Source organism: Vicugna pacos, chromosome 16 (assembly GCF_048564905.1).
Source record: "Vicugna pacos chromosome 16, VicPac4, whole genome shotgun sequence".
Classification (NCBI taxonomy): domain Eukaryota; kingdom Metazoa; phylum Chordata; class Mammalia; order Artiodactyla; family Camelidae; genus Vicugna; species Vicugna pacos.
Window position 1 is genome coordinate 2,152,049 of NC_133002.1, and position 22,370 is coordinate 2,174,418.

Genomic DNA, 22,370 nt, shown 5'->3' on the forward strand with positions numbered 1-22,370 from the left:
CGGGGCCGGCTCCCGTGACTCAAACCTGGTGCCCAGCAGCATCGCGTCCCTATCATACCCTGAGCGGAAGGCATAGGCCACGGCGGTCACCCGGGTCTTCAGTCCCTTATGCGCAGCACAACCCCCACCTCCAGATTGGGGAAAGCCCCTTCGACTTGGAGCGTCTCTCGGCTCAGCTATTTCATCCCAGCGAAACCTTCCGCGTTCGTGCTACGATATGCATCTAACTCTGAGCGGCCTTCCAACTCAAGCAGGGAATCCCACTGGGGTGCAGCCTCAGATCCTCCCTGTGCGGAGGGAAACACTTCCCACGCGTAGAGATGTCATTGCTGGGTTATTCTTGGGTAAAGGGCTGAGCTTCCCCATCCTCTCCCCCTGAACTCCAGATATGATGTGAAATTCTACCGAACACCCCTTCTTCCGCCAAAAGTAAAAATAAAAATACAAACACAAACAAGTGAGAAAGTATAGACAAGAAATTATTTAGTAGTTTAGTACAGTCCGCTTCCTCACCCCCCAAAACAAAACTCGAACTTCTGGTTGGACAGCGTCAGATGTCACTGTGGTGACCCCAGCCTCTGTTTGCAGTTCCAAGTCTTCCGTGTAGGCGTCACTGCTACTGGAACTTTATATGAGGATGACCTGAACATTTTCTATCTTTTCTCACATACGGGTAGTTACTGGGAATATCAGAGACAAGCTATTATTAAAAAAGTGCCTCCAATCCAAGTAGTCTGTGGTGGGAAGTGAGGGGGCAGGCTCTATCAGTGATATTTTTATCAACTCTGGTTTAAAAAAATTCCTCAGATGGTCACATTATTTCAAGACTTCAACATCTTTCACAACCGACAGTCCCTTATCTCATCCCCTCCATTTATTCCTCTCAAGTCACATTCTAATCAACGTTACTATCTCCAACTTCCCCGATACATATACAACAAAAGTATGATTGCAAAGTTCTGTTAGTAAAAGCAGCTGAATAGGTATAGTAATCTGACAGTCTGTGTTTCCCTTCCATCCACCACGCGTGTATATCCCCTTCCCACTCTTTCCTTCCCTCAGTCAGCAGAATAAAGGGGCTGGAAAACGTTGGTGTGGTTCCTTTGAGAGTTGATTCCCTATTGGATATGCCTGGAGGCCTTGGGGATGACTGAGAAGTTCTGGAGTTTGGATCAGTGGCAGAAGCAGGTAACACATCAGGGAACCAGTCAGCCTACGACAGGAGGGGACAAAAAATGATGAATAGTTTCTGATTACAATGCTCAGCTAAACTGCTACAGTGGCCCCTATGTCTCCTATGAATGTCCATTAGTCTCTTTTGGAAAGAGAAATAAAACGGTTCAGGAAGTCTGCGTTTATATATACATATAAGGAGAGAACAACGATGTAAACCTAAGGAATTAATTAGGTAAATTAAAACCTTTTTGCATTGACCCTGAACACTGCATATTCTTATGTTTTCATTCAGTGAATGCAAGTCTCCACTCTTTCCTGTCTTAATATGTTCACTTCAAGGTCTCTGTAATGCCTCTTCTCAGTTTTTCTCCTCCCCTGTATAGCCTCTCCTACTCCGCTGCCTTTCAAACTGTGGTAAAAATGAATCTGAGATTATGAAAACTAGTACTTAATGAAGATCATTATTCTAATAATATTGCTGGACTCAACTCCTTATCCCAGGATCTAGAACTCCTTCTCTAGCAACCTTTCTCACAATGGCTCTAGAGAGGGGTTTCCCTCACTAACAAAGTAGGGGTCAAGTGAAAACAGTTCATCCAGTTCTCATTAATGAAGAGCTGGGATTCAGAAGTATCACTTTTCTTGAAGAAAATGGCTAATGCTATCTCTATCCATGAGATGAAACCAGAATTCCTCATTGCTCCCCAAAACCCCACTGAAAAATTAACCTTTTAAATGCAGATGGTATTTTAAACCTTAGGATACTTCCCAGAGAAAATACCCAAGTTTGCAACAAGTATTCAAAAACAATCAGGTCCAACTGTTTTGAGGAATATAATGAAACTAGGAAGATCAAAGACTCCATCCCTAGAAGGGACATTTCTACCCTTAGGACAGACAAAATCGTAGCCACAGACAAAATGAACTCTCCTCAAGCCTGCTTCCACAGACCATATTGGGATCCAGTCAAAACCCTAGCAATGTCTAAAGACAGTAAATTCATCTTGATTACTGTAAACAACTTTCAGTGAGTCAACCAATGGTGTTACCTCCAGATATGATGAATAACTGCAATGTCTGGTGTCTAAGCAAAAAATTGCATGTGCCTATGTATCACCTAAATAAAATTCAGATTCCCTCCCTACCCTGTTCAGTTTCCTCTCTCCCACCTCCCCTGCCCCAGTGTGTAAAACCTGTCACAAGCTTTCAGGGCCTCAGCTTAAATGAGGACAAAATAAAAACCTATCTCACAGGGTGACCTGTGGATTAAATGAGAAACGCATTTAAAATGCTTAGAACATTTCCTGGAATATAACAGGTGCTAAGTAAATTTTTTTAATTGGTGCTATTGAGTGGTTCTAGATTAACTTTGGGGCTGAGAACTCTGTATTTTAACAGCTCTGAGCCAGTTCCTCTTACTTTCTCTCAAAGTAACAGGTTTTCCCCATGCCTCATCCTTCTTTCCTTCAAAGAGCTCTAAGGTAAATAGCCAAAAGGCTAATGACACATGACAAAGGAAGATCCCTATTAAGATCAGCTTTTCCAAAGGCAACTTTTCGCAAACATTAGAAAGCAACAGGCTATTTCCTTCCCATTTTGGAAAAGATTTTAAAGTCCTGTGAGTACATTAAGGATTAAGATTAGATTCAGAATCCTAGGACTAGAAACCATATCTGCTATTGTCAATTACCTTTCCCAAGTAAGGCTGCTCCACAAACCAAAACCAAATCAAATCCAAAACGTTCCAAAGAGAGTATCTAGTTAGAAGCTTCAGATTGGCAGTTAATGGACTAACTCCTCATGCAAAAAAAAGCTGGAACTGACAATTAACAGATCTGGTAAAAGCCAAGACTGCAATATTTAGAAATACCAAAAACATTGGCCAGAGAGAGATGTTATCCTTTATTACCAGTCTCAATGCAATCAAGGAGAAAGGAAGCACACTCTGCCAGATCAAAGGGAACAACCCCCCTCCACCCGCTCCCCCCATCAAAGAAACAAAAACAACCAAGCCTTTCTCTGAGGAAAGCAGAAGTAATCACCTCGCCCAAACACCCCCCACCCCCAGCTCCATAACCACACCAAGGGCTTAAGCCAATTGCCTGTGGCCCATGTGGTCAGAAGTTGCGTTTGTGTTTCAGTTCTACCACCTAAACTGTCATCACTAGTTATTTCTGTTTTAACTGGTAAGGTGAGGAAGGGGAACAACAGCGAAGAAGTTTTTTTCCTGAATACTTATTTAAGTTCCTTGACAGCTGGAACATAGCCACACAATACAAAGGGACAGGGAACAAATCCACCCATTTTCTTAGCAGACATTTAGTTCAACCAGTAGTTGAGGGTCCTTAAACACTCTGTTGTTTCTAAGAAGGGCCACATAACCAAGATGCCAAAACTAAGTCCAAAGCCATGGAACCACATTTATCACCTTAACTCTTCTTGAAAGAAGCTGCCAGGAAGCAATGCTTAACCTACCCACACAACATTTGAGTAGAAATACCTTCCGTTTTACAACTCCTGAATGGCTGACAGAGGACATCCAAAACATAGCAAGCAAAATAGCGCAGGACACGAGAAGGAAAGACACTAAGACAGGTCAAAAATACACCAAGTGAGAAATTCAATCCAACTGGAAAACATACCCTCAGGCACTAACACTTCTCCTTTGGACACCTGTTCCTCCCTGCCCTCAGATGCCCCAAGCCCAGGGTAATGGCTGAGCTTGAAAAAAAAAGTTGGTACTTAACAGGTCATGCAAACTCGGTGAGTCTGAACCAAACCACAGAGACTGGTTCAGTGACAACATCATGCTAACAATCAAAAACATAAATTTAATTCTTACATAAAGTTATTCTGGTACAAAGGAAAAGTTCTTTTCAGTAGCTATAGCCTCTACCCCAAATACATTCCACTGGTTAAGAGGGATGTAACAGCACTAAACAACATTGTGCCAGCTACTTATCTGCATTACTATAAAAATGATACTCATTTGCAAAAAAAAAAAAATCAGTACTTGTTAATGCCTGTCCAAATGTTCTGGTGAAGAGTAGGGGCAGAGCAAAAACATAGATATATCAAGTGAATACTTTTTACCCAAACTCCAACAGAAACATCTCTTCAATTTCTTCTTCATAACAGACTTCAGGATAGTTCAGAGTTCAGATAGGATTCTGTTTCTCAGAAGTCTCCAAAGAGTTAGCATATTAATACCTGCAGATTTTATGGCTCCCTCTTTCTGAGTTGGTACTCCTTCCTCTCCCTTTGATTGGCCTAGATTAAAAAAAAAAAAAGAGCCTCATTGGGTCAATTTGATCTTCAACTGAGGATCCCTCCATTCCTGGTGGTGAAGAAAACAGAATAATGAAACAGGTGTTGAGGAACCTATGCATTATGTCCCCTGGGTGAGGGAAGTGAGCAGTGGTGACCTAAGACACTGATGTGACATCACAAGACCAGTTAGATTAAGCTTTAGGAAGGCTGCTCCATTCTAGACAGCAATGCCAAGAGATGGCAACACAAGGCCAGCATAAGATCAGGCTAACGTTCCAGGAGAGGGATTTGCTTCTCTAAAGATGTTTCTTAGCCCCCAGAGAAGTCTCTGAACTAGAAGCTGCCTAAAGTTCTACAGTCAGTCATCTGGTCCAGGCATATGAGCAGGTGCAGGGAACCTGGCAAGCTGGTTGTTAAACCTCTACAAAGGAACAACAGTGGTACTCAGCATTTACTCCTTAAGCTGTGTAATAAAACATCAAGCTTAGGTGCAACCCACAAGTACTACTTGAAGCATTTCACCCTTGGCTGAGCAGTGGCAGCCTGAGCAGTGGCAGCAAGCTCTTTGCTAGACCTGAAGAGGCCCAGAATTCCTAGAGGGCTGGATAGATTTTGACTTGAACAATTTACTACAGTACATAAGGACAGGTCAGATTCAGAAAATCGAGATTTCTCCTTTGAAGTAACTTTAGTCTCTGTAACAAAGCACACAAGGATCTACTCAACTGGTTGACAGAATTAGCCCTCTACCCTCAGGCCTGACCCTGTCCTCTGCTAGCTTTCTGTTTTACTGACTTTACGTAAGTACCTCTCCTTTCCCCAGTTCCCAGCTGTTTCCTCTCATTTTTTCAGCTTCCTCACCCTCCACCCTCTCACTTCACTTTCTCTCCCTTTTAATTCAGCAGTGAATGCTCAGAGATCAGACAGTAAGTACTCAGTCCAAGCCACTGAAAATGCTCCCTGAGCATCAGGTATAAGGCAATCCCAGAAACAAGAACCCTGGAGGTCGAGATCACAATTATTTCTGCCTTTAAGTGATTTACACTTTAGGTGGAAGAGGCGTAATATATTTATTCTTCTCTTATGGAAGAATATCTTCAGACCAATTCATTAAAACTAGATTATTTGGGATAAAAAATGCCTTAGTTATGCTTCTCAGGGACAAGATATTTTCACCTGCATCAGAATTGATAACTTTTATTCCTAAAGTAGTTTGTCCAGTCATCTACATAGCATACATAGCAAAACTCATGAAGCCTCAGGAAGGCCCCATATATATGTTCTATACACAAGTTTATTTAGCTAAAGATGAGTTACTCTGATGACTTAAGCAAAGCATATGGAAGGATCCAAGCTGGTACTACAATCCACAATTAGCCCTCTCACCAGAGAAGAGCTGAGAAAACTAAAAGGGAATCTTGACCACTAGAGGCAGATTTTGAGATTTATTCCAGAGTGATCTCCTTTAAAACCACAGGAATTTTGGGATGGAAACTTACCTGGGAAAACAGGGAGGGGAGAGGGAAAAGGGCACCACAAGTCCAATACCTCCAATCAGGAAAGCTTCATTTAGTCTCTTCGGGTTGCTCTAAGAACCTTGGTAAACACCCAGTCCTAGAGATATTGCATGGATGGTATCTAAAGAGAATCAGTTCAGATACAGCCCCAAATTCAGGCAGTGCTAATTCCAACCTAGAATGACATAGTCAAGATTTTGAAAGGCCAGCCAGGACACCCCAGGGACTAACTTTCCAGTTCATAATGAATTCTAATCAGCTTAAAAACAAAGCTTAATGTGGACTCTCTCCTTGGAAAAATGGCTCATGTGTAGAACTATGCCATAACTATTATCCTATTTCAGTAAACAAATACTTACCAAGCATCTATTAAATGCCAGGAACTATACTAGCTACTGGGATACCTTTAAGAATCTCCTCCAGTAGAGAAATCAGAACTTGAAAAGAAATAATTATAGAACAGTTAGACACTTACACAAAGTGCTTAAAGAGCACTGGAAAGAAAATAAAATTTTAAAGGGGCTACTTGCTCTGATACTATATGAGACTTTATCTCCTTGATTCTCACATAAGTGATAAAGATTGTCACCCAGGGTTGCTGAATATCAAAACTGATGCCTAAGAGGTTGTATGCTCAGGGCTGAGTGTAATGCAGACTATTATTCCAAATTAGAAAGTGCCATGTCACCATGCATTGGCTTTTAAAACTCTTCTACCTACAGTGGTAAAGCAGTTCAATCCGGTTTTGAATTTCAGATCTATTTTGCTAACACTAATTTGCTAACAAAACAAATGCTGATGTTTGTAAACATTTACTCATTCACAGGATTCTTTTTTGCTACTGTTCTTCATGAGGCTGCTGCCTAGAAAGAGTGGCTAGCCAAGCCCAGGCTGCTGTCTGACCTGCTGTCCCGTGGGGCCAGCCTGACCAGCAAGGGTCCAAAGAGGGCAAGGGCCTCTCTGATGCTGGCCGTGCACTGCATACTGGAAGACCAGGGAGCTAGGCACACCACTTTCTTGCTACTGGGCTCTGGGCCATGGCCGCTGTAACTAGATTAACACCAGCTTTCAAACAGCCCTCAGCAACCCAGATAAGAACATGAATCAAAGACAGTACCATGGGACACCCTGGTGGCATCAGGTGGATATTACAGGTGATGATCACTTGGGTCAAAGACTTCTCTTCCCCACAGCAACGTCCCCACTGGAAAAAGCTGCTTAAAAACAGCAATGTAATAGTGAAATAAACAGGAATTTGTCACTAGAAGATGTGGATTCAAGTTCTGGGCCTGTCACTTTAACATCTCTGAGCTCATTCCTCAAACTGCAAAATGAGGCTAATACCATTTGAGGATTAAAAGGAGTCAAAGCACTCCACAAAAGAGCTACTATTTCCATTAAGAACGATAAGGTACTTATTGTCTTGCATTTTTTCCCCCTCAAAATTTTCCACTAAAAAAAGGTCGGAAGGGCATGAACCCTTTCAGTCACTATTTTGAAGACCACACTACATTCTATATCTAAGCTATGTAGTCCACCTGCCTAGGATTTAATGAACATACTTATTTATCCATAAACGTGTATACTACACACAGGGCATCTTGAAAGAAGTGTATAAAAGTTATTAACACAGTCTTTACTCTCAAAGAGTTAACCATGTAGCTGGGGGAAATAAAATAAATACATGAAACAACTAGACAGCAGCTAAGGGCAGCATGACACTAAATATGGTGAAGAAAGGCAAAGCAGAAATACAATGCAATTAGTCCAAGAATGCTTTAGTCTTTAGCTGATCATGGAGGGGTGGAAGAATTCTTAATGGCAAAAAGAAAGCGGATGGATTTGTGCGTGTGTTTGCTAAATGTTTCCTTGCTAAGTCTCCTGGCTTTGAGAACTGTTTGTTAACTGACCTATCAGTCTAAAGATCAGAGCCAGGGTCCTTGAATAGTGTTAAGACTCTCCCAAATCAAGGAAATAATATACTACCCAGTTTCTTCACTCTATTTATGAATCCCTTTACAGATAACTAATAATAACAAAGAACCAAAATGACTCAATCTCAATGAGAAACCTGAGAAATTCTTGAGGCAGGATCACTAACTTTGGGGGTGACTTAAGGCTCCTTCTGTAAGAATAATTCTTAAGAATGATGGGAAAAGGAAACCAGAAGGAAGCAAGGGAGAACTGCTCTACTCTTTAAGGAGACAATGGCATCAATTCTTGACGATCTGTCCTGAAAAGTGTGTGCATCTTGCAAAACTTCAACTTTGCGAGAGCGATTTTGGGTGCCAACATGTATTTTTCAAGTTATGCTTGGCTTAGGCTAGCATTTAAATTACAGTTGACCTTTGAACAACACAGGCTTGAACTGCACAGGTCCACTTATCTGCCCCCCCCCCCCAAGTAAATACATATTACAGTACTACACAACCCATGGCTGGTTGAATTTGCAGATGTGTAACTGGAGATAGAGGGCTGACTAGTTATTTGGAACTTTCCTCCACTGTTTGGAGGGTCAGTGCCCCTAACTCTGGCGTTGTTTAAGGGTCAACTGTAATTTACATTTCCTAGGTTCACATCTGAGGAATTATTTGATGCAATGTTAGTTGTAATTACTTTCTCCCAATAGTCCACCCAGAGATAAAACAGGCTTTTATAATATTTTTCTTTTAAGGAGTACTAGTCAAACAACAGTTATTAACTGTTTCAAATAGAGAATGGGAGACAAATACAAACAGCATTTTGAAGACCCCTACCTGGCAAGTATACATTTGGCTCATTGGGAAATGCAAATATTACAAAAATTCCACTGGGCAGAAAAAATTAACACAAAACTTTCAAGAGTAATAAGGTAAATTGTGAGGAAACTAAATGTACCACAGATTTAGAGGCTTGGTTTTCAGTTTCAGAAATTAAGTTTAATCTGAGGATGATAAAGATTTGAAGCTGCAGGGTGACTACTACTAGGAGGGAAAAAAAGTCTGAAAACATAAAACAGATACAGAACAAAAACCAAGCATGGTTAGTGAAATATTACCAGATCAACCAAAGCAGGGGAAGATGTAATTGAAAAGTGATAAACTGTAACTATAACCCGTTGTTTCATATTAGGGAGTGACATGTTTTAGGATGATCCAACTTGATGGCCAGGATGGAGACAAGTCAGCAAAATCAGCTAACGCTTTAGTAATGAATTTGTGGGGCACAGACAAGGATGATGGTACAGCAAATGGGGATGGGAGACAAAACAGCAATTTGAAGAACTATCTGGCAAGTAAACAAATCTCTCAACTAGTTCAAGTCATAGATACAATGGCACTGTAGCTATGAACTGGCTATATTGTCACAGAACTTGACTATCCCCTTGCTGCACGTTCATTACCTAGTTTTAGAGGACAAAGGAATCGTTTTTCGTTTTCTTTGCTATCGTGTGCTTGCTCTACTGCTTACCAACATTTTATTCTCCTGGTCTTATACTGTGGATGTGGATGTCACTTAGCTTATTTTGTAATTCAAGTTTAAAAAAAAGTCTCCAAAAATTGCTAGAAATATTCCAGGAGATAAAGGGATGGAAAATATTTTAATGTTAGTTTCTTCTACACAATAAGTATCAATTGAATAAAGATTTCCAACTTAGAAATAGAAGTTTGACTCTATTTACTGGTTATTTATTCAAGATACTCAGAAAGCGAAAAAAATAACTCAAGTTTCTAGGTTTCTCTTCCAAGGCAATTGAATTGAGTATCTTTTGAGTGTCTGTCTACTCTGCATCATATAGTGCTATGTACCTGGGAAGAAAGGAGAGGTTATGACCTGTTAAAAAGGATAGCTACATTAACAGCTCACCAGGGGAGGCTATAGTGCAGCGGTAGAGCGCATGCCTAGCATGCAGGAGGTCCTGGGTTCAATCCCTAGTACCTCCATTTAAAAAAATACACAAATAAATAAATTTACCTAATTACCACCCCCCCAAAACCAAAACAACTCACTGATAAAGGCAGAATGGCATATGCTTTAAGATACTGTAAACAATATTCTATGGGAGTCAATAGCACTATTCCACTCTTTATTTAGTGCCTATCATGTGCCAGACACTGTCTTGGTTCCTTAGAAAATAAAAATTCATTAATCAAGAGGAGGTGGATGCATAGAGCAAGAAAGACAGTGACATATGCTATACTAGACGCAGATACACAAAGTCTGTCAATACACAAGGGAGTGCTTCTTGATACTGTTATTCAGGGTATGTTACTTTTCTCCAGCTGAAGAGATGGCAGTGCAGGAAGAAGAAACAATAGGACCAAACACAAGAAATGCTGGAGAATGCCAAGCCCTGGGTTATGGGGCACATCAGAGGGAAGGCTAGAGATTAGACTAAAAGGTAGGCCAGGGGCTAGGTTACCACGGGCCTCATCTGCCTAAGGAGCATATCCTCCAGGAAATGAGGTTTCAAATAGTTTTAGTAGGTAGTGACCTGATAAATTTTTCATTTTTTGAAAGATCAATCCAGCAACAGTGGATGGTGGGAGCTGGACTTGGAGTGATGATATACTGGATTTCTAAGTATCAGGTTGACATTCATTGACCATACAGATGATATAACTAAAATTTCCAGGTATGCTGCCTTCAAGAACACATTTCAGCCCAGGACTTCCAAGTCCTATTCAGAGGCTGTAGGTTGTCTTTTGTTTAACTGATGCAACAGTCTATTCCTAAGTATTAAACCTTAATAATCACTGCAACCTGAAAACTTATCCCAAATTTACAAAGCCTCGCTAATACTCAGCACCTCAGGGCACAATTCCATGCCTTCTGGCACTTTAACAATCTCCATGTTTAATATTTTTCTTTTACAGAGAATTCTAGATTTTCATTTGAATAATTTTGGATTTAGAGTCTCTTCAAAGTACTCTCAATCTAACTTGCATCAAGGCTGCTAGTCAGCAACTACCTTCTGTTGCCTCATTTGCTACGTAAAATGTCTGTTTAGCAGGCAAGGTAGTACCTATTGTGTTAACTTGATTTTTCTCTATTTGTCCTCTTTTAATGTCTTATTTCTTCAAAGCAAAGTTTCTAACATTGAGTAAGTGCTTCCATACTGCGTTGACTAAACTGGATCAAATGAGCCTAAAAAACTTTAACAGTGTTCTTACCAACAATTTAAACAGGAAGTAAGTTTGTGTCCTTTACATTTTAGCATTGTAAAATTGGAGGGGGTGATGGGAATGACAAATGTCAAAGTTTAGTTCCTAGTAATTTTCAACTTTCTTTAAATAAAATGGCATTAAATAATCATGTCAAGAGAGGTCTACGCTGACTTTTTGATCACATGATCCTCTGTGCCTACTGAAACAAGGCATGCAGAATAGAAAAATATAAACAGCCAACCTGATGAATAATAAGCAAGGTTTTAAGTACACTAATATTCATTAAAAGTCTCTTAGTAATGCCGAGAACAATATTGGTATCACTCTAGAAACTTTAATACCATAAAAACATGCAACAAAGGTTTCTGAAAGCATATTCACTTTTCTATGAGACCAATTTTTTGCTAATTTTTTTGGGGGGGTGCACACATATACTTCTTACCCAATTCTTACACTTTGGCCTTACTATTCCATACCTGAACATGTACAAGGTAGGCAGAAAAACAAGCAGATTCACATCTTCAGCATTTTCTCCTAAGTCCCAGAACCTAGATGTATTTTTCTGATTTACAGGTCAGTACTCATGAAATAATCAAAACCTAAATGATCTAGAAACTGAAAAGGGAAAGAATTCTGCCCAACAGATGGGGAGGCAGAGGTAAAGTTACAGAAAAAAAAAAAAACTTAGACCAAAAAAGCTAACTTCGGAGCTGATATAGAGGATTAAAATAGTTTCCACCTTGCTGTAAGGATGAACTGTACGGTATCTCCTGGTTGATTTTGTATCATGGCTCCCTCTAGTGGCTAAGTGATTTCCCTTAGCATTTACCCAAATACCGGGAGTGGAACATTAAAAAGTCTCATTAAGACATTTGGCATCTCTACAAATTAATGTTTTGTTCAAAGTATATTTGATGAGGATGAGTATAGCATCAATATAGTTGATAAATGATACTTCTAAGTTGTGAAAAGAGTTAAGACACTTTAACCTGGTGGTTGAATGTTAATCCTTTGTATTTTTTAAGAAATGAAGACGAAACAACCAGGATCTACTGAACTAAGCGTTGTTTCATCTGTGTTTTGCATACATACCTAAATGGCAACCTCCTTATAGAGGCATGCATTTTTCTATCCCATAATCCAGCCAGGCATCTATTAAAACCTTGTTTATTATTAGGTCATTTCTGCCTAAATTAATTTCCATATGAGAAAGGCTACAGAAGCACCAATTTTTTTGTAATAGAAAAAAAAAACCCCTCCAAAATTACAAGGTTATCAGGTACAGCTCTCAAAGGTAGCAGGAAGCACCTCCAAAGTTCCCAATCACAGGAATAAGCTGGTTCCGAGTATTCTGTACCTTCTTGGATCTATATGTAAAGCAAATTTTTGGACTGGATTACTATTTATTCAATAGACAATCACAATAGCCAATCCCAGCTTTCCCTATAGGATCAGATTGGTCAAAGTTCCTGTAAAAAAGAGAAGTACTGAAAAAAACTACCCCAAGAGTATTCCACTGTATACAACGGGATGGCAGAATATTTCCTTCAGTGGACTGCAATCAATTTTTGAGCCCATTGTAGCAACAGAATATAAAGAAATGTGGGTCATACCTTTCCTGGTGGCTGCTTCAGACTAAAAAGACGGGGAATTTACAGCTCAATTAGTACAGGATCCACAGTAACAGGTTTGTTTTCACTCACATGCCCAAAATCACACAGAAGCTTTAGCTCTGTGTATCCTATTACAGTTCTACAGTCCCTTATCCAAACGCTTTGGGGCAGACACATCTGAAATCCAGAGCTTTCAGTACTTTACAAAGGTATTGTATATAGACCCTTTATCACGTAACATCCTCAGCAAAGCCTGTGGCAACTGACGTGTAATCTAACACATCAGTATTTCTGCAAGAAAACGGTGTAATCACAGTAAGTGCAAAGCAAAGGTATTTTGGTCATGTTTTATATTCAATTTGCACAACAAAAAATCTTTTGGGGAGTTTTTGGATAAGAGATCGCGAACTTGTTCTCTGCTTTTTGTGCTCTTCATATCGTGGTAGAAGTTAAACCAAAGGATAGTTGTAACAGAGCTTTAGTCTAATAGTTTTAATACTATTTATGATACAGACAAAACGTAATTCATTTGCAATTTCATTACATCTTCATGTACAAAGCAAGCAAAATGGCACACATATGAAATTTATCTTCACAGAAAATTGGGGGGGGGGGAGCAAAAACAACCCAATGAGCCAGGTATGTTTCAAGGACAAAACTGAGAAAGTTGAAATTCTAGAAGCCATTCTGAAACTTAAAGCACTACAAGAGTGGATATATGAGCACTCCAAATTATTAAACTATAAAACTTAGGGGGAAAAACATTCTAAATAAGGAAAATCTGTTCATATTCCAAACAGTATTTAAAAAAGAATCATTAAACTTCATTTTTAAAATAAAACTCAGATCCCAAACAATCAGGAATCATAAAATAGGTTTCTTACCTTTTATTTCCAGAAGGATGTGGGCTGAACAGCAAGGTGGGTTACTCAATCTGATGTTATGAAAAATAATTGCTTCTTAGAGACTTAAGTTTTTCCTTGACTAGAAAATAATAAACTAATTATAGCCCCCCCCCTACAATATTTAAGGGGACATAAGTAGAAAAGGGGAAAATTCAAGACAGTTTTTTTTAGTTCCCAAAAGGTGTGACTTTATTCTAATATCTGCCAACATGGGAAGAAGTTTAAGGTCCATTTCCTAAGACAAGCAGAAAGTCTGCATCTCCCCTTAAGAGCTTTTAGCTGTCTGGTCTTGACTGTAAAACCTGTGCCCCTCTCTCAAAAATACACATTAGGTCCTTTATAATCTTAAAGAGCCTATATACCAGACAAGGAATATTTTCTGTCTCACTTCAATCTAGGATTGGACTACTAAAACTTTTAGTAGAGCACATTTTTCAACATAGCTTAAATGCACTCAACTTTAAGGCAATTTTCATTTTGGTCCTGTTTCCAAAATATTCAATGAACACAAATGAACCCAGTTAAGCCCAGCTCCCATTTACCTTCCCAAAATTATAGCAGTCACTTAAAAATACTGATGTATATTCTACACATAAAAAAGAACTTAATTCAGTTTTAAATAGTAAATCTGTTCAACACTGTATTTTGAAGTCTTACATAAAAACTAGTTACTCCCTTAATGAATCTGTAGTTAAGTGCTTTACTTACTTAAAATGGAATTCTCATTCTGAACTTGGTATTCCTTCTCTTCCTCCTAATATTCCACAAGGTTCATTTAAATGTATTGGTTGAGAAACCTTATGCAGATCTCTTTGGGCCCATTTCCTCCACTACCAACAGTATTTCTATTTCCTAGGTTTTAAATTATACCACCTGAATAGCTGTCTTAAATTCTGCTTCCAGCTATAATTAACACCCAAGGGAAATATTACGAAATCTATCGTTTGAGTGCAGAAAAATAGTGGTTTGATAGTTGTGACTAGACACCAGGGAATCAGAAGAAAGATTTGGAATTTTAAGTAAAAATCCCCTCCCCTAACCCTTAAGTTGAAAACTTTGCACCAAAACACTATGAAGTAAAGATACAAAAACTAGTAGACTGTAAGATAAATCACTGCTTCGGTATGTTCTGCACACAAGTAATTTTATGGTTGAGAATTTTCCAAGGCAAAATTCTAAAGAATGCCATTTTTTATTAGCTATGATTCACTCAAATAAGCAGTTAATCTTCTAGTGTGCTATTCATATTTTGAAAAGAAAATGTAATTTGTTAATTCTAATCTGCACTGAACATTTGATACTTACCAACTTTTGAAATGGGTTTCATTGAGAATCTCAAAGGCTATCTCCAACATAAATTTACTAGTCATCACCCAAATTTTCACAAGCCTATACTACCTAGATGATCACCAAAAATAAGCAGCATCTATAAACTTTCAATTGGTTTTTAGTCAAACTATTGGAAGCATTATCATTCAGACTAAATTGCTCTCTCATTTACCATATTACACACACAACTGCCTTACTCTCACCTTTTCTCATCTTTCCCTGAAGATTTTTTTATAATTAACAGTAAGACATGGCTAATACCATTTATTAGAAATGACCTTAAGAACCTTTAATTTACTAACACATAAACACAAGAGACAGAATCTTATCAACTTAAAGTATTAACTGAGACTAGTCACCCAGTAAAAAAAATCTTACAAGAGGAAAAAGGACAACCATGCATAGTTTTTTAAAAAATGTTTATTTTTTTTCAAAGAAAAACGGCAATAGCCAATTGGAAACCTACTTATTCTTCAACTCCAATTTTGTTTTCTTTAAATTTAGAAGTGACTTACTGATTTACTATTTTAAACAAACCCCCCCTTTCCCCTTTAAATGTTTACCATCTACTCGTGCTGAATCCTTCCAAGGAGATTGCTCCAGCGTACATCTCCAGGTCCTCGCTTTGCTCCTTTTACCAAAAAATGCAAAACAAATTCCATCGTGCATCTTAAGGGCTCCAATCGTCAAAAATAGGAAAAAAAAAAATCTTTGGAATAGCCAATTAAGTTGAATAAAAAAAAAAAATCCACACGAATGCGGTTTGGTTGGGGCAGGAATCCACTCCTATGTTCCTGGTAATCTGATCCCGCTCCATGAATCCTTGTAATTCATCCTCCCTATCCTATCCACATTATGATTTGAATCCAATGATCCAGCTCCAAGGATTGGGATCCAGTGAGCCCTCTCCAATCCAAACCTTTATAACCAGCAAAACCAAAAAAGAGGAGGCAAAATGTTAGATACTGTAATCAAAAAAGGTTTCTGGGGAATGATGAGTTATGTCTGTCATCAGTTTAACAGATGTACATCAATAACTATCAAATTCCCCAAAACAAGTTTCTGAATGGTGTTCAGATAAATTTTAGAAACTTAATCATCATAGAGACTAATTGGAAGAAGCATTTTATATTTACAGTTCAACTGATAATGCCAACACTTGTTACTGTACAGCGTATTACAGGTTTTGTGGTTGCAAAAAGTTATGTAGTTGAAAAGTTTACTGGTATTGCTACCCACCTAAGTCTAAACTAAATCTAATGCTCCCATTTGCAATTTAATCCGTAAATTAAAGTGTTTTAAACATATGAATCAATTATGAATATTAGTTTAAAGGGGAAGGTGAGACTTAAAAGTATTCCCAACTAGATTATCTACACCAATACGTTGGAATTCTATATTCTGCTTTCATTTTGTCTTAAAAAAAATGAAGTAGCAACGCTATATCAGTCACACAGAGGACATGCAGATTTAGCAGTATTGATATTATACTCTATCTGGTTGGAATTAAAGACACCCTGTACCCACATGTACACCAACAGCAGGTCACACATTAACAGTTGTAACTAAGCACTGTGACAAATTAGCCAGTTCTTCCCACATTAGTCCCTATTAAAACAAAAAAGGGAAGGGAGCAAAATAAATTGTTACAAAATGGGCAATGTAATTTTGCCACAATTGCCGAGGTTTAAAGAGCAAAGCAATTGTAGCTAAAGATAACTGCATAAGACGTTTGCAAGTGTTTTAAGGTAGATGTATATAATTACTTTTAACCCTTGCTTTTTAGTATAAGGTCAATACTGCCAATTTCATCTGTGACAATAGCACTTGGAGTCATACCATTGCCTCCATTATTGATCTGATCCTCCTCAATCCTCCTTTTGACAATCCTAAAATGATTGAAATGTGCTCCACAATCCTTAATCCAAAGCATTCTTAATCCATCTCTTCAGATATGTCTACAGAAAGACACATGAAAAGCAAGATAAACATAAGAACTTCCCCAGGTAAGATAATCACAAACACCCCCAACATCCCAGATTCACACAAACCAGAGCAGAATAGACATTTACACAATATCACAGTCTGAAGAGCATGGAGAGTTAACTAAATTTAAACAATCCTGTCTATGACATCACTTAAAATACAATTTATCAGACATGAGGGGAATGTAGATGTTAGGAGCAAGGGGATATTACACAAGAATGCAATTCAACACTTTAGCCCATTCTGAACAAAACAGTTTGAATTAAAAAATTAAAAGATTGTACTGAGTAAAGGAAAACTGTATACAACATGGGTTCTACAAAAAGTGTCACCAATCATCTTATGTACGAGAGCGAGATCTGCTATGACGGGGAGAATAGCGTGGTGATCCTCTGCTTCTCCTTGGGGAATAACTGCGACTCCTGCTGTTGCTTCTGCTACGGCTTCTGCTACGACTACGGCTTCGAGATCGAGATCTTCCATAACTTGGACTTCTGGGCCCATCAACTTTAACCCGGATGTAGGCAGTTTCTCCCTATTGAATAGACAGAACTTTCGATTGAAAGATCTAAGCTTTCACCTGTCTTCAGGCATGCTGAATGAATACAATGTAGCTAAAACCAGAAATCTGGCACTTTACTGGGTTTATTTGGACACTCTTGCCTGAATCTTACCTTCAAATTCCACTGTTAAGACCACTGTATCCAATTCTGGCCAAAGAAAAGAATAATTGTATAACCTACCTCATGAGATCTAAACTTAGTGTTATCCAGTTTTCGAACTGCATAGGTCATATCTTCTTTCCGTACAAACTCCACGACACCAGTGCCATCTCGGTAAACATCAGCATAACATACATCACCTGCTTCACGCATGTGATCCTTCAAATCCTGCCAGCTTCCACTTGGAGGCAGTCCTGAAAAAGCGATTTTTTTTTCAATACCGATTACCCTAAATTTCTCATTATACTTAAAATCTACTTTAGAACAAACGTTACTTTAAAATTAACGATTATATTTAACATCCTAGGTTAAAGAGCTGTTAAAAGATTCCGGAATGAAAAGCCCAAAATTATTTGTAAAGGACAGATCTTCACATTCTAGGTACTGCAACCTAATCTGCTAAATCTCAATGCAGTAATCCTTGCTTACTAAATTCACCCAAAGAACTGAAGTAATCTGAGACTTGGCATAAAAACTCGCATTTGTCAAACTGGTCGTGAAAGGAAAACTTTTGCAGAAAGTGGCTTTCTGCCCTTTTTCATCAATCCGCACTTAACAGTCAACTCACCAGAGACAACCACTCTGTTTTCAGAACGTCTGGATGGGGGGCCATAGCGGCCTCGAGGAGCCCCGCCACCTCCACCCCCGCCGCCGCCTCGGCCTGTACCACGGCCACTTCGAGGAAACTCCACCCGCAGACGGTATCCATCGTAATCATAGCCGTCGCGACCATACACAGCGTCTTCCGCGTCTCTGCGTGATCACAGAAGACAGAGGTAAGAAAAGAGGACCGGGAGGAGAGGCTAACCCCGTCGGGAGCTAGCGGCCCCCTGCACATGCGCACCCGGGGCGGAGAGCCCACATGCGCTGCATAATAGGAATGGCCCCTCCCCCACCCATAAGCACGCCAGGCTCCCGACCACTACACCAGCCCTCAGCGCCTCAGTTTCCCGCTCCGGGCCTGCGAGTAGGCTCTGGGGACGTCCGTGGGGCCCAGCCACCATAGAAGGCACACCGACTCAGCTCCTTACTCGACTCCTTCACAGGCGATATCGTCTTGCCCCCAACCTAACAGCCTATCTCCCCATTCTCTACGTGAAGGCCTTGGAGCCTTCCCCAGCTACTTCAACCTATTTCCTCAAGGCCGCGAGCCCCGGGCCGCCTCACCGCGGGTCCTCGAACTCAACGAAGGCGAAGGGCGGTCCTCCGCGGCGATTCTTCAGATCGATGTCGCGAATAGCACCGTATTTGTAGAACACGTCCTCAATGTCCTTGGTTCGGATGTCTGGAGGTAAGTTACCCACGTAGATGCGGCAATCGTTGTTCCCTGCCGGACCACGAATCACACCACCTCCCGACATGGCGGCGACGAAAAGCGCGGACTCGAGAACAGGCCTTCCCACCAAGCCTAGCGAACAGCAGAGCGAGTCCGCAGCGACACCACGTCTCTCGCGGCCCCTCCAAAATGGCGCCTTTATCAGCTCGGCGCACGGATATGGGGGGGAGGGAGGAAGAGAAGCGGGAGGAAGCAGCTATCGGACCTCACTACGCACGCGCAAGAGCGTAACGGGTGCTGCGAAAGGTACGCTTACGCACGCGCGACGTCACCCTCCGCGCGAAGGGAAAAAAAGTTCCCGCGTTCCCGATGTGCCGAGAGGTTTGCTAACGGAGTGACCAGCCGTGTGGTAGGAGTTAAATACAGAGCCGTCTTAAAAGGGATTATTAACCCCTGTCGAGTCTTTAAAAATAGTCAATTTCCCCAGGAGTGGGTCTCTTAAAGCAACGGCGCCTTGGAAGGATTTGGTGAAACCTAGCCTAAAAGCTTTGTCCCATCATGCTCTGCGGTGTTAACGGCCTTTGGCGGGAAAGGCTCCCGGAGGCGGAGTCAAAGGGGGAGGGACCAGGCGGTTGCTCCGGAAACGGGGCGGTCCTCGGAGAGTGCGCCTAGTCCAGGAGTTGCGTGGATCGTGGTTCAACGCAGAATAGAGGCGTGACTGTCTGCTCGCCCTATCTCCTGCGAACTGGCCTTGGGCTGCTTAAACAAGTGTCCAGTGTAGGGGAACCCAGCTTAGATTCCTTAGTAAATATTCTACACCAAGTAACGTTCCACCTTCGGTTCAGAACTGAACTTTTGTATGTAGAGCTCAGTTCAACCCTCCTAGTGCTAGTGGCGGCGGTGATTCGTGCTTTCACCGGTTACTGGTGGTACCTGCCAACCAGGACACAGACCCCCGCTTCTCTTTAATCGCCTGTCTCTAGGCCCAGCGCAGTGGAGAGGTCCAGTGAAGGTCTGCAGGATGAATTGTGCCTGTTATTTCTCCAGTCCCTTTAAAAGAACGAGAAAAAGCACGCGCTTCCGTCTGTATTGCAGAGTTCTGAAATTCCTTCCTTTTTTTGAACTCACTGCCGAGCCTCTCAGGTAATATGAGTGAGCACAGTGGATATGTGACCACTGGACACCACAGTTGCTGCTCAGGACTGATCCCGCAAGCATGCTGGCCCAGGGAGATAAGAACTTTTTATATTTTTTTCCACAGAGAAATCTGAAATCTGGATTTTTGTGTGAAATGCTGAGAGTTTTAAATGTTAGTGAGGAATTCAAATTAAAAAAAAAAACCAAACCCAACCCTACAGTCATAAATATGGTAAAATAGATCTGCACTGTGAGTTTAAGGATTATTTTCTTCATGTTATGTATTTATTTGAAACAATCCCTCTCCCCAAGGATATGAGGCAGTTTGCAAATATACCATAAAACATTAAAACTGGATGGAGAAATCGGGGGAAAAATAAGGAGGAAGAATTAAGACGAAGTCATGGATAAGGTTAGCACACAAAATGCATTCAGTAGTAATCTGGTTAGTTCCCAGAGATGAACTGCAGATTTGACTCTGGTCATCCCAAAAGTCACAGTAAAGAAGGGAAAATAGTATGCACAAAATCCAAAGTGCTTTTGATATTCATATATATATGTATATGTGATTTAGGAGTAGGGCATGTTTTCATAGTTCTCAAAGTTGATTGAATGTATTTTACAAATGTCTCTCAATAATCCCAATATACAAATTTAATTTACTCCTTGACAGATCCATAGAGGATCTTTGGTATTCCTTGAAATCTCTGTGATTGTTTCCAAAATTGTGTGTATATATGCATGTACTTTTTTGTCTATCCTTTGGACCATCCTTCAATGATCCATTTTTAAACTGAGCTTTTAATTTTAAAAAAGGATACCCTGGTAATTTTTAAAATGAGAAGCTGACCAAAAGGGACTCTTTCGACAAATTTATTTAATTTCTAGCACTGTCCTATTCGGTTAGTAGCAGAAGAGAGAGAGATTTTTTTTTTTTAACATATTGCAAGCATATCATGTATGGATTTTTTCATTCAGTAGTTACTTATTGAGCACATTTTGTTTCTGTTCTAACTTTTATCCATCCATTTATAATTATTCAGATTCATCTTCTGCTGATTAATATTAAATCATTGATAACTGAAGTGATTTAAACATAGGTGCTTTTAATTTCAAGGCATTTTCATTCCAGAAAAATAAGAAAACCATGAATTTGCTTTGATTTATTTTTGTCCAATTTAATGTAATCATTTGTGATTTTGTTCAGTTCAGAAGAATACAAGGTAGAATTTAATATAGAATGAATAGAACACTCTTGTTTCTCTATTGGCCTCTTCTTTGACTGTACTTAAATGTACCTAGATTGTAGGTTCTGGGGTCTATGACAAGGTCAGGATGTAGCAGGAAAAGTCTGGATGGCTGTTTCTAAGGAGGTCTCCTAAAGATGACATTAGTTTAGAGATGATTACGTTTTAGGGTGTGATCTTCTACTGTCACTGCCCCAGGGTTGATTAGCATCCTTTAATCCACCAGGGTGAAAAAGGAGAAAGCAAATAAAGCAAACCACTTGTTCATTTGTTGGGGCAGTGGGGTGAGGCAAGCAAATCATGCCGTTTCTTAGTAAATAAGGAATCAAAACAGTAAGGTGAATCATTTTGAGAGACTTCATTCAGGTCATGGTGAGGCCTGATAAATGGATTTTGTGTCCCTGTTCCCTGAACAGTGCTGGTTAAAGATAGGCTAATCTTGAAAGATTTCTCCAAACAATGTACTAGACAGTTGATTAGATTTCTGCTGGCTGGATTACAACTACTTTGTTTTGCTTCATGAAGTTACAGCCTCACTTTTTTTTCCCCCCTTTATTTAAAGCAAGTGCTTTTTTTTTTTTTTTGGTTTGGAGAGGGAAGAGGTAATTAAGTTTGTTTATTTACTTTTTTCAAAGTGTCAGTATTGGGAATTGAACCCAAGACCTTGTACATGCTAAGTGCCTACTTTACCACTGAGCTACACCCTCCTCACCCTGTATCCTTATCTTAATTAGGGCTTTAGAATGTTTCTAAACTCCTGAGTTACACATTCACAGTTTTATGGATTGCCCCCACAACCAGCTAATTTATTAAGTATGGATTTTACCAGTTTAATTAGAAGAAGCTGGCTTATTTTCAACACTGTTGCTGTTTTTAATAAAGTTACTTCCTCAAAAAGAAACTTTTTAAATGCTTTTGATTCAGTCCAGTAAGTGTAAACTAGTGTCAGCACTATACTTTACCCTGGAAATAATTACTTGGGGGAAAAAAAGGGAAAGAAAGAAATTCAAAGAGTTAGTTACTATAAGAATTGAAATCACAAGAC

General features: G+C 39.8%; 1 protein-coding gene and 2 long non-coding RNA genes across 8 annotated transcripts in view; 1 reads left to right on the forward strand and 2 right to left on the reverse strand.

Annotated features, from left to right (window-relative positions):
- Positions 1 to 462: 462 nt before the first annotated feature.
- LOC116283589 (uncharacterized) lies at positions 463 to 11,204 on the reverse strand. The gene is made up of 2 exons (XR_012060141.1): positions 4,387 to 11,204; positions 463 to 1,213 (listed from the first exon to the last, which is right to left on the reverse strand). It is a non-coding gene; the product is annotated as an uncharacterized lncRNA (long non-coding RNA).
- A 4,155-nt stretch (positions 11,205 to 15,359) lies between these two features.
- Positions 15,360 to 19,026, reverse strand: SRSF1 (serine and arginine rich splicing factor 1). 2 transcript variants are annotated; one of them, XR_012060134.1, is made up of 5 exons: positions 18,833 to 19,026; positions 18,234 to 18,418; positions 17,687 to 17,859; positions 16,797 to 17,478; positions 15,360 to 15,876 (listed from the first exon to the last, which is right to left on the reverse strand). XR_012060134.1 is itself a non-coding variant. In XM_006216408.4 (4 exons), the coding sequence occupies exons 1-4, from the start codon at positions 19,024 to 19,026 to the stop codon at positions 17,284 to 17,286; spliced, it is 747 nt and encodes a 248-aa protein (XP_006216470.1). In that variant the 3' UTR covers positions 15,360 to 17,283. The 2 variants fall into 2 exon arrangements, 1 of the variants encoding a protein (XP_006216470.1); XM_006216408.4 differs by having other exon boundaries at positions 15,360 to 17,478.
- A 238-nt stretch (positions 19,027 to 19,264) lies between these two features.
- The window catches only part of LOC116283588 (uncharacterized), a 32,061-nt gene continuing 28,955 nt past the window's right edge, over positions 19,265 to 22,370 (forward strand). For 3 of the 5 annotated variants that reach the window (XR_012060136.1, XR_012060138.1, XR_012060137.1), the window contains exon 1: positions 19,268 to 19,350. This is a non-coding gene — a long non-coding RNA (uncharacterized lncRNA). Of the gene's footprint in view, positions 19,351 to 22,370 lie in introns of all 5 variants that reach the window. The other 2 variants (XR_012060140.1, XR_012060139.1) reach the window with 2 other exon arrangements.

Excerpts from the sequence above, each read along its gene's own strand:
- SRSF1 (XM_006216408.4), bottom strand. The coding sequence starts at position 19,026 with ATGTCGGGAGGTGGTGTGATTCGTGGTCCGGCAGGGAACAACGATTGC. Across the intron at positions 17,860-18,233 it reads AAACAGAGTGGTTGTCTCTG|GACTGCCTCCAAGTGGAAGC; the intron begins GTGAGTTGACTG and ends TCGCTTTTTCAG. Across the intron at positions 17,479-17,686 it reads CTAAGTTTAGATCTCATGAG|GGAGAAACTGCCTACATCCG; the intron begins GTAGGTTATACA and ends TCTATTCAATAG.